The sequence below is a fragment of the Procambarus clarkii genome, chromosome 23 (assembly GCF_040958095.1).
Source record: "Procambarus clarkii isolate CNS0578487 chromosome 23, FALCON_Pclarkii_2.0, whole genome shotgun sequence".
In the NCBI taxonomy this organism is placed as follows: domain Eukaryota; kingdom Metazoa; phylum Arthropoda; class Malacostraca; order Decapoda; family Cambaridae; genus Procambarus; species Procambarus clarkii.
In genome coordinates, this window is record NC_091172.1 from 33,444,235 (window position 1) to 33,466,745 (window position 22,511).

Here is a 22,511-nt window from a genome sequence, read left to right on the forward strand (position 1 = left end):
GTTTTGTGAGGCTTTGTTTTTGTGAACCTTCCAGTTGTCTGTAATGTTGTGCTGAGTTTGTGAAGGCTTCCTCTGGTGAGGTGACAGATTGTCACCTGCTCTCTGTGCCTCTGTGAGGGGGGCCAGGTTCCTGGTAGGCCAAGAAAACTAGCTATGGCTGATGTGACCTTTTAGTATGAAGCAAACTCAGGAAGATAGCTTCAAGGAACTACAAAGGGCTCTATCCAGAAATTGTATCTTTGCATGGAGCATTTTATCTCCGTGAAATTATCTCCATGATCTCCATTATCTCTCTCCTTTATCTCCATGAAATTGTATCCTCCAGAAAATCTCAGTCTCCTATCAGTTTTCTAGGCATCAGCCACATCTGATGTACTGGAGACCTCACACCTCAACAATTGCCAAAAGTGCTTTAGGTTCAAATGATATTTTAACTCTTTAACTTTTAACGTATGTACTGCAAGTTGGTTTAATATGACAAGACCCCTGTATGCATAAAGAAATATCCCCCCTCCCTCCCTAATTTTTTGTTGTTCTTATGCCTCAACACAAACATAAAAAAAGCACTGAATGTAATGTAATGCCAGTTTCTAGGAGAGCCTTGGAGGTTTCCTGAAGCTATCACCACTTATTAAGTGCCATACTAACTAGTGTCATCAGTTACGGATTCCTTTCTGGGGGAGCCCCATCGACATAGAACCCCTATTCTATGTCACCAGAATAGGGGGTTTGTTTTGGGGCGCCTACCTTTCTTGGTGCCAGAACCAGTTGATGGCAGACACAGAATGCTCCCAACCAGTTATATGACATTTGTTATATGACAAAGAGTGCTGGGAAGACGGGACACCACGAGCGTAGCTCTCATCCTGTAACTACACTTAGGTAATTACACTTAGGTAATTACCACATGGGGGTTTCTATAGACCATTTCTCCTCGTGCCTCTCTGAGGGGGGGCCAGGTTCTGGTTCATGGTCCCCGTTAGGCAAGAACTCAATGCACATTGACTGGTTGCTAGAGTTAACAAAGTTAACCTTATCCATTTCAGCCTGGATAGCTCCGGGGAGCCTCCGGGACTCACCCAGAAAATAGTGTTTCATTACATTCATCCCTGGAATTTTGCCTAGCGGAAGTCATGGGCCAGAAAATGTCCCCCCTCACAGAGGTGCAGGAAGTGATGGCCTATGATCACTTTACATTTAACCCTTAAACTGCGCAACGCGCCTGCAGGCTCACGTCTGGTTTGCGCAACGCGCCTCCGGGTATTTGTATTATTCACGTTCCATTCAAAACTCCCGCGGCTACATGGGGTTCACATCAGCTTCCTCAGGGCTCTTGTAAACAGACGCCATCTTTAAAAAAAATCGTGGTCCACATTCCCGGGTGTGGGAGCCTCAGTAGTGTGTGAGCAACCAAGGCTGGCGGTCGCAGCATGAGCGCACAGCACTGCTGTTCAGCATGTGACCACAGCATCGCCTAATAATGTCAAAATATATATATAACTTGTATTATTTAGCTATGATAGTGTTATATTAGAGCCTGAGTGTAATAATGACTGGGTACAATGTTCAAATATCAGTGATTCAATGCTGTTCACGATGTTCACAGCGCTAGCCACAGCACCACAGCATTATTTCGTTCATCTAGGAATCTTCAAATGATTTCTTAGGTTCCTTTTCAAAATAAACGTGTGGTCAATTATTCATTTACAGGAATTAGTGACCAGGATTGTGATAATAGCAGGAATGTGGTTATAATTAGCGTTGTGCGTAGTATTGTGGAAGGAGGAATTTTGATGAGGGAGGGAGGGCGAGAATTGAGGTAGCCTCATTGTGTAATTACCTAAGTGTAATTACCTAAGTGTAGTTACAGGATGAGAGCTACACTCGTGGTGTCCCGTCTTCCCAGCACTCTTTGTCATATAACGCTTTGAAACTACTGACGGTCTTGGCCTCCACCACCTTCTCACTTAACTTGTTCCAACCGTCTACCACTCTATTTGCGAAGGTGAATTTTCTTATATTTCTTCGGCATCTGTGTTTAGCTAGTTTAAATCTATGGCCTCTTGTTCTTGAAGTTCCAGGTCTCAGGAAGTCTTCCCTGTCGATTTTGTCAATTCCTGTTACTATTTTGTATGTAGTGATCATATCACCTCTTTTTCTTCTGTCTTCTAGTTTTGGCATATTTAATGCTTCTAACCTCTCCTCGTACCTCTTGCCCTTCAGTTCTGGGAGCCACTTAGTAGCATGTCTTTGCACCTTTTCCAGTTTGTTGATGTGCTTCTTAAGATATGGGCACCACACAACAGCTGCATATTCTAGCTTTGGCCTAACAAAAGTCATGAACAACTTCTTTAGTATATCGCCATCCATGTATTTAAATGCAATTCTGAAGTTAGAAAGCATTGCATAGGCTCCTTGCACAATATTCTTAATGTGGTCCTCAGGTGATAGTTTTCTATCTAGAACCACTCCTAGATCTCTTTCTTTATCAGAATTCTTTAAAGATTTCTCACATAATATATAGGTTGTGTGGGGTCTATGTTCTCCTATTCCACATTCCATAACATGACATTTATTAACATTAAATTCCATTTGCCAAGTGGTGCTCCATATACTTATTTTGTCCAGGTCTTCTTGAAGGGCATGACAATCATCTAAATTTCTTATCCTTCCTATTATCTTAGCATCATCAGCAAACATGTTCATATAATTCTGTATACCAACTGGTAGATCATTTATGTACACAATAAACATCACTGGTGCAAGAACTGAACCCTGTGGTACTCCACTTGTGACATTTCTCCATTCCGATACATTGCCTCTGATTACTGCCCTCATTTTTCTATCAGTCAGAAAATTTTTCATCCATGATAGAAGCTTACCTGTCACCCCTCCAATATTTTCCAGTTTCCAGAACAACCTCTTATGTGGAACTCTGTCGAAAGCCTTTTTTAGGTCCAGATAGATGCAGTCAACCCAGCCATCTCTTTCCTGTAATATCTCTGTGGCCCGATCATAGAAACTGAGTAAATTCGATACACAGGATCTTCCTGATCGAAAACCATACTGTCTGTCTGATATTATATCATTTCTCTCTAGGTGTTCTACCCATTTAGTTTTGATTAGTTTTTCCAATACTTTCACTATTACACTTGTCAATGATACAGGTCTATAATTGAGGGGGTCTTCCCTGCTGCCACTTTTGTAGATTGGAACTATGTTAGCCTGTTTCCACCCGTCTGCTACGATTCCTGTACACAGGGATGCCTGAAAGATCAGGTGAAGTGGAATGCTGAGCTCAGATGCACATTCTCTCAGAACCCATGGTGAAACGCCATCTGGGCCAGCTGCTTTGTTCTTACCGAGCTCCTTGAGCATTTTTTCCACTTCGTCTCTAGACACCTCTATGTGTTCTATGTTGTTCTCTGGAATTCTTATTGTATCTGGTTCCCTAAAGATTTCATTTTGTACAAACACACTTTGGAACTTTTCGTTTAGTGTTTCACACATTTCCTTTTCATCTTCCGTGAATCTATTTCCCATTTTCAACCTCTGAATATTATCCTTTACCTGCAATTTGTTGTTTATGAATTTATAGAATAGACCTGGTTCTGTTTTACATTTGTCCGCAATCCCTTTTTCAAAATTTCTTTCTGCCTCTCTCCTCACTGCCGTGTAGTTGTTTCTCGCATCTTTGTATCGCTGGTATGTTTGGGGGTTCGGCCTCTTCCTGTATTGATTCCATTTTTGTGTCTTTCGGTCTCTAGCCCTCTCGCAATTTCTATTGAACCAATCCTGTTTCCTAGTTCTGCATCTCTGTTTTGGTATAAATTTTTTTGTGCCTTTATCATATATTTCACAAAACTTGCCATACATCTCATTCACTTCCTTGCCTAGCATCAAGTCTGTCCAATTATACTCACTAAAAAAATTTCTAAGGTCACCATAATGTCCTCTCCTGAAGTCTGGTTTTTCAACTGCTTCAACCTCCTTATTTTCTTCCAGCATATAACGCATTGCATACTTTATTCCCAAAAAGACATGGTCACTTTTACCCAAGGGAGGAAGGTACTGAATGTCAAATATCTCTTCCTCCTTCCTGGTAAATATCAAATCTAGCATGGAGGGAACGTCCCCTTCCCTCATCCTCGTAGCTTGTTTAACATGTTGATACAAGAATGTTTCCAGGATGAGGTCTACAAATTTACAGGTCCAAAAATCTTCTGTTTTAGCTTCATATGCTTCCCAGTCTATGGATTTCAAGTTGAAGTCATCGACTATCAACAGTCGTGATCTATCGTTATCCGCTCTCGCTATAATCTCTCTCATTATTGTTATAAGACCTTCACGTTTACTATCTAGCTCCTCCTTTGACCATGTGCTGCTTGGCGGTGGACTATATGCATTTATCATCATTAGTTTATCATCCTCATAGCAGATCTCTAGTGCTATTATGTCAACTTCTTGTGGATTGGCAGTCATTATTTCCTTCACCTTTAGGTGTTCTTTTACCAGCACAGCAACGCCACCGCCTTTCCTAATTTTTCTGTCCCGTCTCCAAATTGAGTAGCCCCTTGGGAATATGACCTCATTTAAAATTACATCTTCAAGTTTTGTCTCCGTGAGTGCAACAATGTCTGGTGTCTGCAGCTGTATTACATCACTTAACTCCAGTATCTTCGATCTCACTCCATCTATGTTGGTGTATGCAATCTTCAGGAACTTGTTCCCCCTCTCCTTATTCTTCACTCCCCCTCTCTCTATTGATTTTGTTGGTTTGCCTTTATGTACCACTTTACTGGTTTGCCTACCCCTATCACTTTGTAGAAAAAAAGAATTTATTTCTTCTTCATTCCTGCTCTCATTTAAATGTTTTGCCTCGGCGAGGTTCAGTTTCAGCTTCTCTCTATCTTCTTTTGAAAGATCTCGTCTTAACGACCACCCTTTCCCATCCTCATCCCTTTGCAATTTTCTAGCATTCCTTAGTACTTCTTCCATCTGTTTGGCACCGTTTAGGGTGATCCTCAAAGGTCGATCTTTCCCTTTTACGTACCTGCCTATTCTCCTGTAGTCGCACACATTCTCTCTGTTTGTAAGACCTTCCACGAGGCCAACAATTTTATCTACTACTTTAGCTTCTTCTACAGCTCTTTCTGACCTAGATGTTATCGCCTTTTCTTTGCAGCCAAAAATGATCAGGGACTTACTCCGATCAACTGTGTTTTGCACCAACTTCGGGTTAGTGTGTGTGTGGCTGCCACTCTTGTTTTGCTCACCATACTAGCTTAGTGGTTCGCTATGGGCAACACACATGTACATGGGTATATATAGTGTGTGTATATAGTGTAAGAACAGCAACAGGAGAATGTTGAGAGGAGCTATTTTGGTGAGGGAGGTGACGTAATCGTAGCGTCGTCTGCTGTGTGATTTTTCATGCAGTGTATGGTGGCCACTGTACTGTTTGGACACAATACCGGCTTACTTGCATAGTTCTGGTAAATAAAACATGTAGATAGGTATATAGAACATGTGTAATAAGAACTATAACAATATGGTGGGAGGAGCAATGTTGGCGAGTAAGATGTTGGAGTGAGGGAGACTGGCTGGGTGTGGCTGCTCTCACTCGAGGTGTTCTGAATGTGTTCATGGCCAAATGCTCCTATTGGCCTATACGAGGCAGCTGCTATTGGCCCATATGAGGCAGCTGCTGTTGGCCCATACGAGGCAGCTGCTATTGGCCCATATGAGGCAGCTGCTATTGGCCCATACGAGGCAGCTGCTATTGGCTCATACGAGGCAGCTGCTATTGGCCCATACGAGGCAGCTGCTATTGGCCCATACGAGGCAGCTGCTATTGGCCCATACGAGGCAGCTGCTGTTGGCCCATACGAGGCAGCTGCTGTTGGCCCATACGAGGCAGCTGCTGTTGGCCCATACGAGGCAGCTGCTGTTGGCCCATACGAGGCAGCTGCTATTGGCCCAATACGAGGCATCTGCTATTGGCCCATACGGGGCAGCTGCTGTTGGCCCATACGGGGCAGCTGCTGTTGGCTCATACGGGGCAGCTGCTGTTGGCCCATACGAGGCAGCTGCTATTGGCCCATACGAGGCATCTGCTATTGGCCCATACGGGGCAGCTGCTATTGGCCCATACGGGGCAGCTGCTATTGGCCCATACGGGGCAGCTGCTATTGGCCCATACGGGGCAGCTGCTATTGGCCCATACGGGGCAGCTGCTATTGGCCCATACGAGGCAGCTACTATTGGCCCATACGGGGGCAGCTGCTGTTGGCCCATACGAGGCAGCTGCTGTTGGCCCATACGAGGCAGCTGCTGTTGGCCCATACGAGGCAGCTGCTATTGGCCCATACGAGGCAGCTGCTATTGGCCCATACGAGGCAGCTGCTATTGGCCCATACGAGGCAGCTGCTATTGGCCCATACGAAGCAGCTGCTACGCGGTGTTCTGAATGTGTTGATGGTGAATGTATATAGTGTGAGACAGTGTATAGTGTGTAAATAGATTGTATATATACACAAATTAGCATGATACATAGTAAATATGTGCTGCATATGTGTACACAAGTTTCATGCACGTAACACAGTGTCTACGGACAGTACGGATGTTGTACTGCGATATTATAGTGTACGTGTTCATTATACATTGGATTGGCACATAAAAACAATGAAAATGTATTTGGAAAGGTGCGCAAAAAATGAATGAAAATATATTCGCGGCAACTCTCGCGCCTTGCCCCGAGTGCCCCACCGCCCCCGAGAGCTTGCGGCACGGGCGCATGGGGAATGATGACGTCACGCCCCAACTTCCGGACCCCATAGCAGCCAAAGTAAGTACAATTTCGATTTTTTTTTTACATACCCATACTGAGGGAAGGGTTTTTGACACTTTAAAAAGAAAAAAGAATTTTTGTCAGATAATTTATTTCCTGCGCACTGCGGGGGTGTCACATTTGGAGGCAACGCAGTTAAGGGGTTAAAGAATATCATCTTTGCTATCATCAGGGAAGGCACCCAGAAGAATAGGTGAATCAAAACAAACCACTGCCTGGTTTAAAAATGAGACCAAAGTCTCCAAAACGCCAAAAGAACTCCCACCAAGATTAAAAGAAACAACCAAAACTTAGTGAAACTAAGTTTTGATTGTTTTCACTTTATAGGGTCCCCCCCAATATAAATCTAAAATGCAAACTTAAATATTCCTCGGCCTAGTATAGTACGTATATGTATTATATTAGGCCTCAGATAGCATTTATTAGGCCTAAGAAGATTAGGTTAGTTTAAGTTTTCTTTGCAACATCAGTACAAAATTTTTCCGAGTTTGTCCAAATTCAATAGTACCAATTTCTACTTCCTAATTGCCTTTTCTGTCAATATATGTATGATGGTCCACATTATCACTCTAAGTACTGTACTACCTAACAGGAGGATGGGCTGGTTTGCCTGACTTCACATCTTGAAGAGTATTTTCATAAGTACTTTGCTGGGTTATATGTCAGGGATAGTCGTTACTAACTTTGGCCTGCCCTGATTGTTGCCTTTATTTAACATAGGTATATACTGTACTATATTTGTGTTTTTCAAGATGTATCAGAATTTGTTTATAATATGAGGTTGTTGTATTTACTTTTGTTAGTGGCTAAAAGAGTATTCCTGCAATTTTTTTTTTTTTCTGGGGGCAGTCCCTACGGTTTCCTGGAACTTACTAGGCTGATATGCTAATGTCAGACTTTGGCATCAGTCATGTGCATGGAGTTCTTATGGGCCTACTGGGACCATGAGCCAGAACATGTCCCCCTCTAGAAAGGCAAGGGAAGCAATGGCCTATAGAAACCCATGTGTAATTGGAAGCATTCTATGTCTGCCATCGACCGGGTTAGGCACCCAGAAAGGTAGGCGTCCCAAAACAAACACCTATTCTGGTGAAAATTGCAACCAAAAGCGGAACGAGTGGATAGAACTCCCCAAACAAAAATGAGCAAACGTCACCCTTCGTCTGCACAGCTCTCCCCACCCCGGGAGCGGGAAGGGGTAGCTCCAGACCCACTGCGCCAGCGATCCACACCCCAGTTCTTGAGGCTGATGCTATCGGCTCGGTTGTGTGCTCTGACAACAGTATTTTTGTGGCACTGTGTCTTGTGTGTGGCTGCTGTTCTCCAGGGGTGCGAGAGCCAGGAGTTATTGCTCAGTACTTGGGCTGCATGCTCCTAGGGTTCCCTTCCCTAGGTGTCTTGTAAGTACTGCCCTTGGTGCTTGGGGTTACTTTCCACAAGTTCCTCGGGGTCTGCCTCTGTGTGTCCGTTTTTCTGCTCGGTTTCTCGGCCGCCCTTTGGGTACTTGGGTGTTTTGTCTCCCTAGTTTACCTTAGGGTAAGAGGCAGTTTTTGCACTGGTAAGGGGCGCAGGGTACTGCACAGATTGTTGTCACCTATCACAGCGGCCGGCTCTGTTCCTTGCGGTACGTTGTCCTCTTGCAGGGTTTTGTTTTTCTTTTTGTTTTTGCCTTGGTTGGGGGTTCTGCCCTATTTGCCACTGGTGTTTGGCCTCACCCTGATACTTGGTGGTGCCCCCTGCTTGGTCCCTGTGAGTATACATGTCTCTGGGGTTCAGCTTTAGACAGTTTGTTTAGTAGTTTTGGGCACTGGTTAGCAGTACCCTTCAAGTAAACGCTCAGGACCCTGGGAATCCCCTAGGGAACGCATGGGTCCGATGGATGTGACCCCGGGGTCCCTTCTCGCTTCATGCGAGTTTGAGGGTTGTTCGGTCCCCTTGTCTCAGGGCGACCCTCACTGTTTTTGCCTCCGTCACGCAGCCTGTTTGGTCGGTGACACTTTTGACTCTGAGTCCTTGAGTCCTGTGAGTATTGTTACTTGCTGGTGACTCAATTTACCCAATCTGTGGATGATCATCTTCGCGTACAGGCTGCGCAGGCATTGCATTCTAGGTTTCGGTTGTTGCAAAGCGCTCAGTTAGTTGCTCACCCGGATGCCCTGGGGCTGCCCCGTTTTGCTTATAGGGACCCGGACTTGGGGGTGGGGATCGCTTCGACCCTGGTTCAGTCCACACCTCCTTGTCCTTTCCCTCATGTTGTTCGTTCTGGTCCCTGAAACGTCTGAGGGTTTCGGAGTCGGGGCAGGGGTTAGTTGGTCTTGAGACTTGGGCAGCCTCGGGGGATGCCCCATCTGGTGTGGCAATGGAGGCATTCGAGTCTTCTCCCCTGGCCGAAGCCTCTGGGTCTGACCTGTGGGCGTCATTCTATCTGGCTTCTATGGCTGCGCCGGCCTTGTCTAGTGGTCGGTGATTGGGGGGAGGACTTGGCCCCGGGTCCTGCAGAGGAGGACCTTGGGGCTGAGGAGGGGCTGACTTGGGGGCCTTGGGCCCCATTGGACACCCGCCTGGGTTTTTCTGCCCTCTGAGTGGGGCTTACTGTTACAAGGAGTGGGGTTTTCTTTTCCCTCCTCTGTGTACGAGTTGGACTTGGTATCTGCCCCTCCTCTGGTTTGGTTCCGTGTTCTCCCGGGTGCTTCGGTTCCGCCTTTCCGGAGGTTTTCAGCTTATCGCATCCATCCTGCTGCGGTGTGGGGCGGCCCTTGCGGCAAACCTCCTGCGTGACCCGGATTATGCCTCGGCAGTGGATCCCTCGGCTTTCAGGTTTGGGACTTCGTTCAATTTCTGGCTCCATTACGAGGTTCTGGAGTCGTCCTGGCTGGCGGGCTGTCCTGTCTTTACCTTGGAGGCTGGGCACTCATTCTGCTGTTCCCGCGCACTTGAGTAGTGGGAGGCTTCGACGGTGCTTCAGGTTTTCCTAGGGGGCGACGTTGAGCACCTCAATGAGTGCTTGTTTGCTCCTGCCCTTCCTCAGGATGTTGGTGTTGTTTAGCTCCATGTGCAGGTTCCCTCCCTTTCTGCGGCGCAGGTGGCGGAGGACTTACTCGCTCGGGGCATTTTGGTTGCGGCCTTGCGCTTCTTTTGGACCTCTTCGGTGGCCTTGCGGTGAACTTCTTTACGGCGGTGTGGTCGCGGCGCCTTTCCCTGTATGTGGCGCCCTTTCCCGCCTGCGTGGCCATCGAGGTCGATGCCTTTCGGCAGGACTGGTCGAGGTAGGAGGTTCCTGTACCTCTTTTCCCCGGTTCAGCTGTTGCTCCAGGTCCTGACTTGCTTGGAGACTTACCAGGGAAGAGTTGTCCTCTTGGCCTATTGGTGGGCGGCCCAGCCGTGGTTTCAGGTGCTGCTTGCTCGGTGTCCGAACCTGCAGGATTTTCCGCGACGCCACCTCTTCCAGCAGATCGGACCAGTACGTCACGTGGATGGTTCGATCTTCTCGAGTCTTCGCATTTGGTATTTTTGACTCGAGTTTATCATCATCTCTATGGTGATCAGGTGGCTTCCTTATTAGTGTCCCACCTGCAGGCTTCATCTCAGCGGCAGTATGAAGTTTCCTGGCGGTCCTTCTGGTTCTTCTTTCGTCTTCGTCATTGTACTTCGCTTTCTGTTAGGGTGATGTTGTCCTTTCTCTCTTGGTTGTTTCAGGACCATCTCCTTATGCCTAACACTGTCGCCTCGTATCGTGCGGCGCTGGCAGAGCCGCTTCAGCTTGCTTTCGGTATTGAAGTCACATCTGCGCTGTTTCGCAAGCTGTCTCGGGCGTTGTTTCACCTCCGGCCTGCTCATGCGCCGCCTGAGCCGTCCTGGTCATTGGACAGAGTGCTCTCCTTTCTTTCTTCTCGTTTTGTTGTGGTCCCTTCGGTTCCGGATTGTTTTTTGAAGGCTCTTTTCGTGTTGGCATTGGCCTCTTGGGGTCGGGTGGGTGAGCTTCATGCTCTCCTCCGGCGCAGAGGTTTCTGCTCCTTTAGTCGATCGGTTTGTTCGTCTGCAGCCTTCTCATTCTTTTTTGGCGAAGAATGAGACTGCTGCGTTCCGGAGGGGTCCCTGGGTTGTTGATGCTTGGTTGGTTAGGCCGGGGGTGCATCATGATTTGTGTCCGGTTGTGGTTCTCCGCCGTTATTTGCGCGCCACGGCTTCTGTGTCCATGGATGCGCTTTGGGTTGATCCGGTTTCCCTTCTTCCCTGCGAGGGTGCGGGTCTCCCAAGTCGTCCGCCCATGACGTCCGCAAGTTCGCGGCTCTTGCCGCCGTCTTTGGCAATATGTCCTGGGCTGACATTCGGGCGCAGGGATTTTGGCGGTCAAACAGGGTCCTGGCTGCTCGTTACCTTGTAAACGTTCCTGGGCTCGGTTGCGCCTGTGTCGCTTTGGGTCGGCGGATGCAGCCAGTTGTCTCGACTTCGGGTTGAGGAGTGAGCAGCAACCGCCTCCCGGTTAAGTCCCTCTTCTTTTCCTCTGTGGGTAGTTAGCTCCGGGGAGCCGTAGGGGGCTCCCCTCAGAAAACCAGCATTGAATGTAATGAAAAGCCATTTTCTGGGAGAGTCCCGGAGGCACCCCGGCATCCCTCCCTTACCTCAGGTTGGCATTTTTTTCGCATGTTTTGACATCTAGCCTCAGAACTGGGGTGTGGATCGCCGGTGCGGTAGGTCTGGGGCTTCCCCTTCCCCCTCCAGGGGAGTGGGGGGGCTGTGTAGACAGCGGCGCGACGACGGGCGACGTCATACTAGTTTGCTCGTTTTTGTTTGGGGAGTTCTATCCAATCGTTCGGCTTTTGGTTGCAATTTTCACTAGAATAGGGGTTGGTTTTGGGACGCCTACCTTTCTTGGTGCCTAACCCGGTCGATGGCAGGCATAGAATGCTTCCAATTACACGGGGGTTTCTATAGGCCATTGCTCCCCTTGCCTCTCTAGAGGGGGCCAGGTTTTGGCTCGTGGTCCCCGGTAGGCCCATAAGAACTCTGTACACATGACTGATACCAAAGTCTGACATTAACATATCAGCCTAGTAAGCTCCGGTGAGCCTCCGAGACTCACCCAGAAATTGCCGTTTCATTACTTTTAATGCTTTTTTTTTTTTTTTTTAGTAAACAGTGTTATATAGCCAGGTCCTGCTGCCTTTGCTGCATCTACTTCTGTTAGTCCAATATTCTCACATGAAGTTTTTCTACACTATGATTCTATCTGCATTTGTATATTTAGGTACAGTACTGCATTACCTTTATTCTGCTCGGTTATCCTGGGATATTCCACTTCACCCAATGTGCGGGAATGTTCCATCAGAATGCTTATCCAAATGTGTGTGTGTAAGGGAGTAAAGTCCAGCTCAGGCCTCACTCATTCACTGTCATGTATTTCGTGCACCTATTACTACCACACCAGTAAGTATGTACAGTAGGATACTAAAGAGCATTTTCATATTTGTGATATAGTAAAGTAAGAAATATTCCTTAAATTTTTTGTTTTTTTCCTTAAAGCAGCTCCATCCCCTACGCAGTGCATTGAATTTCTGGACGAAACGGCTGATTTTCCTGATTTTGAGGAAAGTATAATTGATGACAATACCCAGACTCAGCGTATCCTGGTTAGTATTTTTTTTATCAAGTAACTAATTAATTGTTCGAATTTGCTCTCTTTGAAAATCATTAGGTATAATTCATAATTAAAATGTTGAAATTTGAATTTAGGTGAAGCTGGTGAGTGAATGTGTGAGAAAGTGAGAGAAAGCATGCAAGAAGTGGTGGGATACAAGTAAAGGGAGTCGGTGTATAAAGAGAAAATGGTGGAGTGGTAGTACTAATCCTTATATACAATTGTGAAAAAATGGTGTGGCTACTGCTTTGTTTAGTTCCGTGTTGCATTGCATCTGCCCCGTCACATCTTCCCTGCAGGGATGTAAGTACATCCCTTGGGCTTTAGGGTTACCTTCCCTGGGGTTTTCGGGTTCTCACTCTCATAGGGGCTACTGTCGCTTGACATCGGTCTCGCCTGTGGGGTCAGCGGTGGTCTTGGTGCTTTCGTGTGGCCCTGGGTAGGGAGTGTTGCTGGTCTTGCTGGGTAATTGCTGGTTGGGGTGCACTGTGCTGCTCAGCTCGCATTCAAGCAGCGACCATGACACTCTGGCTTCCTGTTGTTGTGGAGCACTTTCGGGGGTTCTTTTCATACTTTTTAGATTCTTTCTTGCATGGTGGAGGACTGCCTGGCTTCCCATTAGGTACGCCTAAGTTTCATTTGGTGGTCTTCCACTCAGCCCCTGAGCTTGCTCCTTTCACTGGGGGTCAGTTTGCCCAGTATATAGATGGGGTTCAACCGGCTTTGCAGGATCAGTGCAAAGGAAGCCGATCACCTGTTTTGCCTCCTGTCATGCTACTTGTTGCGTCGAATGACACCGTCGACCCGTAATTGTGCGAGACTTGCTCCCCGCTCGTTATCTATTTTACCCATTCTTCTTCGGGAGATGTAAGGGGTCAAGTGGCTTTCGTGTTGCATAATAGCATCTCCTGTTTTTTGTCCTACATTGTGGCATGTTGAGCTTATTGACTACAATTAGATAAAAGGGTTTGACAATGGGGATATAAATGAGGTATTAAATGTATCAATACAAAATAGAAGATGAAGCAATATACTGTATATTGTATAAGTTTAGATTCAGGAATATTCTGGGTAAATACTAGTTTGAAATAGGGTAGTTTATTTGTGGAATAAATTACCAGTTAACATTATAGACATAGGATTGCTGAAGTGTTTCAAACATAGGCTAGACATGTATATGAAAGAGTTTGAGTGGATATAAATAGGAACTGCCTCGTATGGGCAAACACGTCATTGCATTGTTGTTGTTTTAGATTCAGCTACTCTTAAACAAAAAGTTCCAATTAGCACGGGCTATGGTGAGCCCGTAGTGCACTTACCTGGCACAGGAGTGGGGCTGTAACTAAAAATGTTATTGCAGTTAACTTTATGCTTATGTTCACATTATTAGTTGATACTCTTTTTAGAATTGTTTATTTATGGATATAAATGTTTAAATTTTCAAGGGGTTTAATTTCCCAAAACAGGACGATGGTAACCAAAATGGGAGGAATAGTAAAAGAGTTGTTGGTCGTGCTGCACCTTTCAAGCCACATGAGAACTTCAATATATGTGATGACAATGACAGTGTTAATGAGTCAGTTACATTAGCATCAAGAGCCAGGTAAGTTATGTTCAAGTGTTGGACATAGTGAAACCTTTATCTGAGTGTTTCCTTGTATGTTTCCAGAGTCAGGTTTTATGGTCTACATAGGGCACACAATACCCACCAGGCTTTCTTAATTTTGATTCCTTGTGTTGCTGATGTCTGTGCAAGTTGTCTTCTCATGTATTTAGGGAAAGGAAAGAGTGTTGAGTTTAACTTAAGCCACCCCTGTGTATCCAGTTGACTATGATATAAAGGAAGAAATCATAACCCTAAATCATCCCTTGTAAGTGATAATTAGTATTGTATTTCAAAGAACATTCATTGTACTAGAAAATGCTTGTTAGTACTGTACAGCAAATCTACAGTATCTGCAATCAGGTGTCATTGCCGTCACAATACCAGGATCGGGAGATTACAACTCTCATTTGAAGTACAGATCACAAAACCACACTTGGGACAGGAACAGGAGCGTTCGAAGGTCAGTTCAGAAAGGAGTGTTTCAGTGTTTCTTAGATAAGGCCCCTTCGAAGTAACCTGAATCACCTACCCGTATTCAAACAATGCTATAAAAACTTAAGTTAGGTCAACTTACTCAAGTAGAAGAATGAAAAAGCTAGTTTGGAAGAGATGCTAAACACCTGCTAATGAAAACTTCATCACCAAGCACCAAAGAGGGCAGGAAAGAAGCGTGGCCCATGTTCCCAGACTGCGAGCAAGAGATACTGTACTAGTGTACCTGATAAGAAGTCAGGGCAATTATACAAATGCAACCCATTTGGCAAGCAGTTACTCCTGTTATTCATTCCTCAATCCATTCCCGTTGGCAGGATCGCTGGTCTTCTGTTACTTCTTCTTCTGGAAATGCAGAATAGACCTGGTGATGAGTAGTGGTGCCATTGGTACAACTGGAGAACTGTGTATGAGCATCAGGGGTCTGTGACTATTCAGTATCCTTCCAGCTAACATAAGAAATATTCAGGAGAAAATCCACTGGGACTATAGGTGGGCACAAACCTACGACCCCAGCATTGCCAGTCACGTACTCAACCACTAGACCACGGCTGAATTCTCAATCATACAACTGGATTACTACTGAAATCCCAACTGAAGCCAGTTGGGACGTAAGGTGTGGGGCCACTCTGCCCTTCCACCCGAGTGCTTGTGGCTCATACGTAAAAACTTGGACTGGCTTTAGTAGGGGCCTCCAGACTTCCTGTTATTTCAGTCGGAATCCGGTTGTATTACTTTTACAGGTCACGGTGGTTTAGTGGTAGAGTACTCGACTGGCAAAGCTGGGGTTGTAGGTTTGTGCCCACCAACTGAGTTGTAGTGGATATGTGGGCTTGAGATATTCTTCTTGGTCTGTTGGACCAACTGATTGTAAGTCAAGCATGACCCCAGGCTTGGGGTGTAGAAGAACCCTCAGAACCCACTCCAGGTATACTCCAAGTAAATGACTGCAAATGATCCAAATGGTAGTTAGGTTAAACTCCCCTAGTCACAGCTGGCCACTTTGAGGTGGTAAGACCACCAGGAGCTTTCGACTCCGCATGTCAACAGTCCACATCCAGACTCCTAAAAAATCCAAATGATGCACCTGTAATGGTGGGGGAGGGACCCAGGAGCCACTAAGACCCACCCAAAAAGGGTCTTTCAATACATTCAGCGCTAGTTTTCTGGAGGAGCCGAATAGAGCAGCAGCTTCTTGTAGTTAACTAACCACAGAGAAGAAGAAACCATGAATTATTTTTCAGGGAGAAGGTCAAAAGTAGTTCTGCCAAGGCCTAAAGATAAAAGGTGACAGTTTTAGGCATAAGATGCCAATCAAGAAACAACCGAGACAAAATTGCAAAACCACATGAATCGAGTAACACAGTAAGACAATAAATGGCAAAGAGAGATGAAAAGACAAAAAAGACTTGAGTCAGCTACCAAGGGGTCAAGCCTTACCTGAACAAGTCTCCAACCTGGTCAATACCTGGAGCAACATCTGAACCAGGTTGGGAAGAAATAGTGGAACCTTCACCTCGACCAGTCTACTCGAAAGGCATCCACCACGAGAGCCCTGCAATTGAGGAATGAAGCCACATAGGACAGAGGAAAATAGTTCTAGGTCTGAAACGTGCTCAGGACAATCAAATGCTTTGCAAAGTCAACAGGCGGACACATCATCGACTATTCTCGGAAATGAGAGACCAACAGTGAGAATGTTGGACACCCCTGCACGTGAACCATGCTGAAAACCAAATCCTTAGAATCAGGAAGACGCGGTACTCGCAGAGTTCAACTCCAAAGAGGAATGGACCAAAACGGCTCCCCTCCCCATCAATTCAGACAATGAACCACTGAAGAGAGCAGTCAGAATGGAGCCAATAGGAAGATGAACTCTCCACATGGCTTGGCACATTGCCACAAACTTGTGCACCATACTGTGCACCTGAAGAATCAAGCAATGGAGGAGAAAAGTGTCATGGAATTGAAGCCCAAAAAGCCAGAAAAGAAAATATTGCCCAGCCAAGGACACTAGCAGTACACTGAAGTGAATTCGGGGAGCAGCAGCCAAGGAATCAAGCTCGAACGTTGACAATGAATAGCAAGATCCCCACCCAAGCTTAAAAAATGTAAAAGGAACAGGTTGAGGGAAACCTACGGACTCAGCTCGGGCTCCTCTTCAGCCCTTGGGAGCCGGTCGGCCGAGCGGACAGCACGCTGGACTTGTGATCCTGTGGTCCTGGGTTCGATCCCAGGCACCGGCGAGAAACAATAGGCAGAGTTTCTTTCACCCTATGCCCCTGTTACCTAGCAGTAAAATAGGTACCTGGGTGTTAGTCAGCTGTCACGGGCTGCTTCCTGGGGGGTGGAGGCCTGGTCGAGGACCAGGTCGCGGGAACACTTAAGCCCCAAAATCATCTCAAGATAGCCCTAGAAGCTTGAAATGGAGACTCTGTGGCAGACCCGAGTTCGATACTTGATGCCTGAACAAATAGGAAGGCATTTCCAAACTCTAAAAGGAATCAAGCCAAATACACTCCTTAGAGAAACGGACAGCAATGGATCCCCAGCGGGAAGCAATAGCTTAACTATCTCCAGCATCGACGTGGAAGGGGCAATTCCCAAAGAAGGCTGGGCTGTACCCATAGCCAATCGCAGCTGGACTCTGAAACTCCACAGATGTTCTGGAGCCCAGAGCAAGGTGGGGGGCCGGCCTTACAAGGAGTCCATCAGAGCATGCCAGAGAGACAGTGGAAGGAGAAGGAACAGCGAATGTAGGACCGGTAGAAACACCAGCCTCCCAATTTCCAAAACCCCAAAACCAAAAAGGGCCAGCTCTAAGGCAACCACTCGACCACCAAGTCATAAAAACAAAACAGGCAAACAAACCAGAATAGGCTGCAGCTTGTGAAGCTTTGTCACTATGAAAAAAAAAAGATGGATAGAGGCATTAGCTAAAATAGAGGTTTGGTAAACCCAAATATCACAGACCTCAAGGTAGAGGGGCAATATCCACCCAATAGGGGGCAAGGGAAGACAGTACAAATGAACTTTGGGTTGAAACAAAACTGACGGGCAGTTTTCAGGCTTTCTAGTAAGTATTGAGTATGGGCTCAGTGGGTCAATCCATAAAGAACCACACCAAAAACCCATGAGGCTTGTCAGGGCCTGAAGTACCCCGACAAGCAGAACACCCAGGCACTAGGGACGTTTACCGTAAGAAGTGATGTCGAACGCAACCCTTAGGATAAATGTGGCTGTGAAGGGGATCAACGGTATCCCATATATACAAGCACATGAACTCTAGTGCACCCTATATCCAATAGATACAAATTGTAATAAGGGAGACCATCTGAGGGATAGCTTGACCCATGGGTATATTTCAATAAATTTAAGTTATATGACAAAGAGTGCTGGGAAGACGGGACACCACGAGCGTAGCTCTCATCCTGTAACTACACTTAGGTAATTACACTTAGGTAATTACCCTGGAACACCCCCGTCCTCAGTCTCACAGAGGAGTTGTTGACCTTTATGCCAGTCACTGATTGTGAGGATCAACATCCATGCCAGCCGGTCTCTAGCCAGGCCTCCTGGTTGGTGGAAGAGTTTCCCCTAGACGCATGACGTTCAAGGTGAACTACCGCATTTTCAAAGTCCACACAACAAATGGAGTGTGTAAATACACCTACATTTTGCAAATACCAAATATTGAAATGATTCATCAAGTAAACTCTATCCCCAAAGGATAGAGTCCAAAGGATGGCCAACACTTATCTAGGAAACAGTTAGAGACCCGAAAGGCTGAACTCAAGGATTGGTCCTAACTGTTGGACATCTGACAAAGGTTTCAGGATTGATGCCATGGGGAGAGGGCAGCTCCCCCAAGAACTCAACAAATTACAAGGATCCTTAAGAGGCAAAAATATCCTGACAGGAGAAGACTACAACAAAAAGTTGCTGGATTCACCTAGTGCTTAATAATTGTGCCCCATAAAGCAGTGCCACAAGCAAATGCAAACCTAAAAGTATCACCAACTTCATGCAAGTAAGCACATCTGAGACAGCTCCACAAAATCAGCCCAGCCAACTGAATGATGGGGTAGGGGCCCAACTCACTAGGGCCAAATTGATAAAGATACTCTTTACCAAGCTTCCAAATACAAAGACTTAGCCAGTAGGAGCCTGAGAGACAAAGGGCATCAAGAACAACCTGACTGACAAAGTAGTAAAGGGTAGCATAACTGGGTGTCGGGCACAAGATGAGAAGCCTAAAACCATGTCGCTGGGTGATTGGAACCTGAAAAGAAAAATAATTGAGAGAACACAGGTACTCCACTTGATGGTACTGACCTATGGAGATGCACTGATGTGGAGGCAAACTGCCAAGGCACATCTGACCCTGCTCTAGCTAACCATTGACTGGAGAAGGGAAGAGTAGGTCAGAACTAGAGAAAGTCAGCAGGTAAGGGTAGACAGTCAATGCTAGCATACTACTTAACTCAGGCAGTGGACCCAACTATGCAATACCAGAACACAAACACTTTGTCCTTGATATGCAGAAGGGCAAGGGACAGGAGCACAGTCACGCTGCCCTCGACAGAAGTAGTACTGTGCAAATCGGCAAATTTAGTATTGTACCAGAAAATAAAAGTGATGAATGAATCCAGGCTAGAACGTGGAGTTTGATGAATATGCTGAGGAACAAGGGCTCCCAAGGACATCATCTGCAGACAAACCACCAAAGAAAAGGGAACCAGCAGTGAAGGATATGTAGCCAAGTAAATACCATGAAACTAGAACAGCACTGTGTTCACTCCCTATTGGGGAGCTCTCAGGAGGGATTAAGACATCAGTGGCTTTAGATAAGAATTTTATTCATTCCCAGATAGTCTACTTTATTTTCATCCAATTACTGAATTGTTTTGTAGTTCCAATTTTATTACAAGAAATTTCATTATTTTTGTGTCTTACTAAATTTTTCTTCTATGGCTTCTCTCTGTTTCAGGAAAGGTACAGATAAAGAAATTGATTATAGCAAAGTTGTGTGCAAAACACCAACTAAGGAGAGTGACACGAAGGGTCGTTTCCATGGAAATGTGAAAAACGATGGTGCTACTGGGGAATTCAGTAGCATGAATTATCCACACACCAAAGAAATGTTAAAGGTAGCATTAGATATTTGACACTTGTTTGTAGGCCCTCATGAGTTTTTTCAAGGTTCATTTTTTTTATTTTGCTATGAAAGAAAACAACAAAATGTTTATCTCTTAAAAAGTTGTCCTTTCTGAGGGGAGCCTCTATGGCTTACCGGAGCTTACCGGGCCGATTTGTATGTATTAGACCGTGGCATCAGTCAATTGGACTTCTTGCCTACCAGGGACAACGAGCCAGAACCTGGCCCCCTCAGAGAAGCACGAGGAGCAATGGCCCATGGAAACCCACATGTATTTAGAAGCATTCCATGTCTACCATCGATCGGGATCTGGCACCCAGAAAGGTAGGCGTAACAAAACAAACCGCCCATGGTAAAAATCGCTACCAAAACCCTAACAGATAGGCAAAACTCCCAAACTAAAACAAGCAGGGGACCAAACTGAGCATATGCATCAAACAAGCAAACTAAAACAAGCAGGCGATGGAGGGGAGGCTCATGTTGTTTGCTTATACCTGGTCCCACGATTCGTGGGCATATCAAGTCGTCGTCTTCTGGCATGTGGTTACGTTGGGTGGCTCCTCTTCCTGGGCGTTCGGGGCTAGCAGGGCAAGTCTCTACCCCTTCGCTCCGTCGGGTCATCTAGGAGTAGGTGCGCTTTATGGATGAATGGTGAGATGGTGAGGTGAGGATTGGATGGATGGTGAGGGAGACTGGATGGATGGATGGTGAGGGGACTGGATGGGTGGGTGGATGGTGGGGGGGGACTGGATGGGTGGGTGGGGGAACTGGATGGATGGATGGATGGTGAGGGGACCAGATGGATGGCAGGTTAGTGGCAGGGGCAGGCTGGTGGGGAGGGGGGGGGGGTTGGGAAAGAAAATCTTTCCGATACACCAGCCCAAGAGTCATGTAAGGGAAGAACAGTTTTGGTCTGGGCGGTGTGTTTCGGTGCTGATGTTTTGCGCCCTTTTTTCTCGGGTGCTTCGCCTCTCGCTCTTTTTCCTTCTCCGGTATGTTCCCTGTCGCTCCGGGGGTGTCCTGGATTACAGCTGTGGGGAGGACGTCGAGGTTTTCCCTGTGTCATGTGTATGGGCCTCCTCCTTCGCCTCTACCCTGCTCTCCTGCGTGTCCGCTCTGGCTTCTTCACCTGGCGGTGCTCCCAGGAACTTCTTGGCACTGTTGGGTCGTGTCACGTTCGTGCCTCCGTTCGACAGGTGAGCTTCTGCGGTCTGGCTTCTTTCGGCCGGGCGTTGGATGCGGTGATGTTTATATACCTGTCTTTATTTAGGTATATTTATGTACGAATGAGACCGTTGGCACACCGGTGACTCCCTTTTCAACCCTTCCAGTCCCACTCATAGGCATGTCCAACCCATGCTAGAGTCATTCAGGGGACCCACCTCTTTCGTGTTATGAGGTGTGTGGGTTGTGGTGCTGGTTATGTACTCACCTGGTAGGGCTCTCCTGGTTGTGCTTGCAGGGTTTGAGCTCTGGCTCTTGGATCCCGCCTATATGGAAGAACATGCGGGATAGTACCAGTGGAGTGCAGTGGTGCCATAGGCATAATCGGGGGACACTGTATAAACATCAGAGGTCTGCGGTTGTTACACGTCCTACCTGCGAGCATCCGCTGTATTACCGGTACATCCGTGGACTTCAAGAGTACACTAGCTTGTTTTCTAATAGAGGTTCCGGCCCATCCTGGCTGTGGTGGGTATGTGGGCCTGCGGGCCGTTCCAAGCAACAGCCTGGTGGACCAACCTCTCGCAAGTCAAGCCTAGCCTCGGGACGGGCTTGGGGAGTAAATGAACTCCCAGAACCCCATCAAGCAGGTATCGAGCAGGTGTCTCCGCTGTCGGTCGCCTGGTGTGCAGGTTCCTGGGCCTGCTGGGTTCTGTCGTATCTCCGTTGGCCCAGTCTGGGGTCTGCCTGGAGTCTGCCTGCACCGTTCTCTGCTGTTGCAGAGGCAAGTTGCTACATACATGTTGTGTGTGGTGCATGTTGCTGCTGCTCGTGTGCATTGGTAACATGTTTCGCGGTGACGTGTCCTTGTTCCTGTGTCAGGTTGTGGTGTGACACTTTGCTGCTGTTTTGTGCCTGGGGTTTGCATATGGGGGTTTGCTTGTGTTATTTTTCATGGTCTTCGGGTCCCTGGCTTGGCCCTTCCATGTGTATGGGGTTCTGTCCACGCCTGATTGTCCACTCCTGGCTGTGTTTCTTGGGGTTTGAGCTTTGGGTCTTACGTCCTGCCTCTCCCCTGTTGCTTCTCTGGCCTGGCATCTCCTTTGCTTGGTTTTGCCTGCACTTGCTGCTGTATGAGGGGGGGGGGTTCGGTTTCCGCCGCTTCCCTTTCTTTTGCGTTCCCTATGTTTCCTCCTCTGCCGCAGGGGTTTTCTTCGTTCGTTCCTTGGCTTCTTGGGTGTTCCTTCAGCCTATGTCATATGGTGCGCTTATGTGTCTTGGTCTGTTTTTGTTGCTCGTACCCCTTGGATCGGGTACTGTTCTGGTGGCAATCCTTACACCTTCTTTGGTTTTCCTGGCTTGCCCTGCCTGTTGGCTTTTCAGGGTCTTGCGATGTCTTGCGTCAGACCCGTTGTTTCTTATTTCCTGGCGGGCTTGCTCGCATTAGGGAGCTTTCTGTTCGGCAGATGTTCCATCTCCTTTGTACCGGCTTGGGCTTTGGTGGTCGCGCCCGAGATCTTCCCACGGCTCCGCCTTTTCCTGGGCTTTGATGAGCCTTTTCGGGGCTGATTACGTTCTGCCTCGCGTGTCTCGCCTCCGGTTG

General features: G+C 46.9%; 1 protein-coding gene across 7 annotated transcripts in view; it reads left to right on the top strand.

The window, feature by feature from the left end:
* The window catches only part of LOC123763900 (recQ-like DNA helicase BLM), a 134,690-nt gene that overhangs the window by 30,696 nt on the left and 81,483 nt on the right, over positions 1 to 22,511 (top strand). For 4 of the 7 annotated variants that reach the window (XM_069330137.1, XM_069330138.1, XM_069330139.1 and 1 more), the window contains 3 exons: positions 12,374 to 12,480; positions 13,934 to 14,091; positions 19,577 to 19,736. In XM_069330137.1, coding sequence (XP_069186238.1) covers positions 12,374 to 12,480; positions 13,934 to 14,091; positions 19,577 to 19,736 — 425 coding nt within the window. The remainder of the gene's footprint in view (positions 1 to 12,373; positions 12,481 to 13,933; positions 14,092 to 19,576; positions 19,737 to 22,511) is intronic. The other 3 variants (XM_069330141.1, XM_069330140.1, XM_069330142.1) reach the window with 3 other exon arrangements.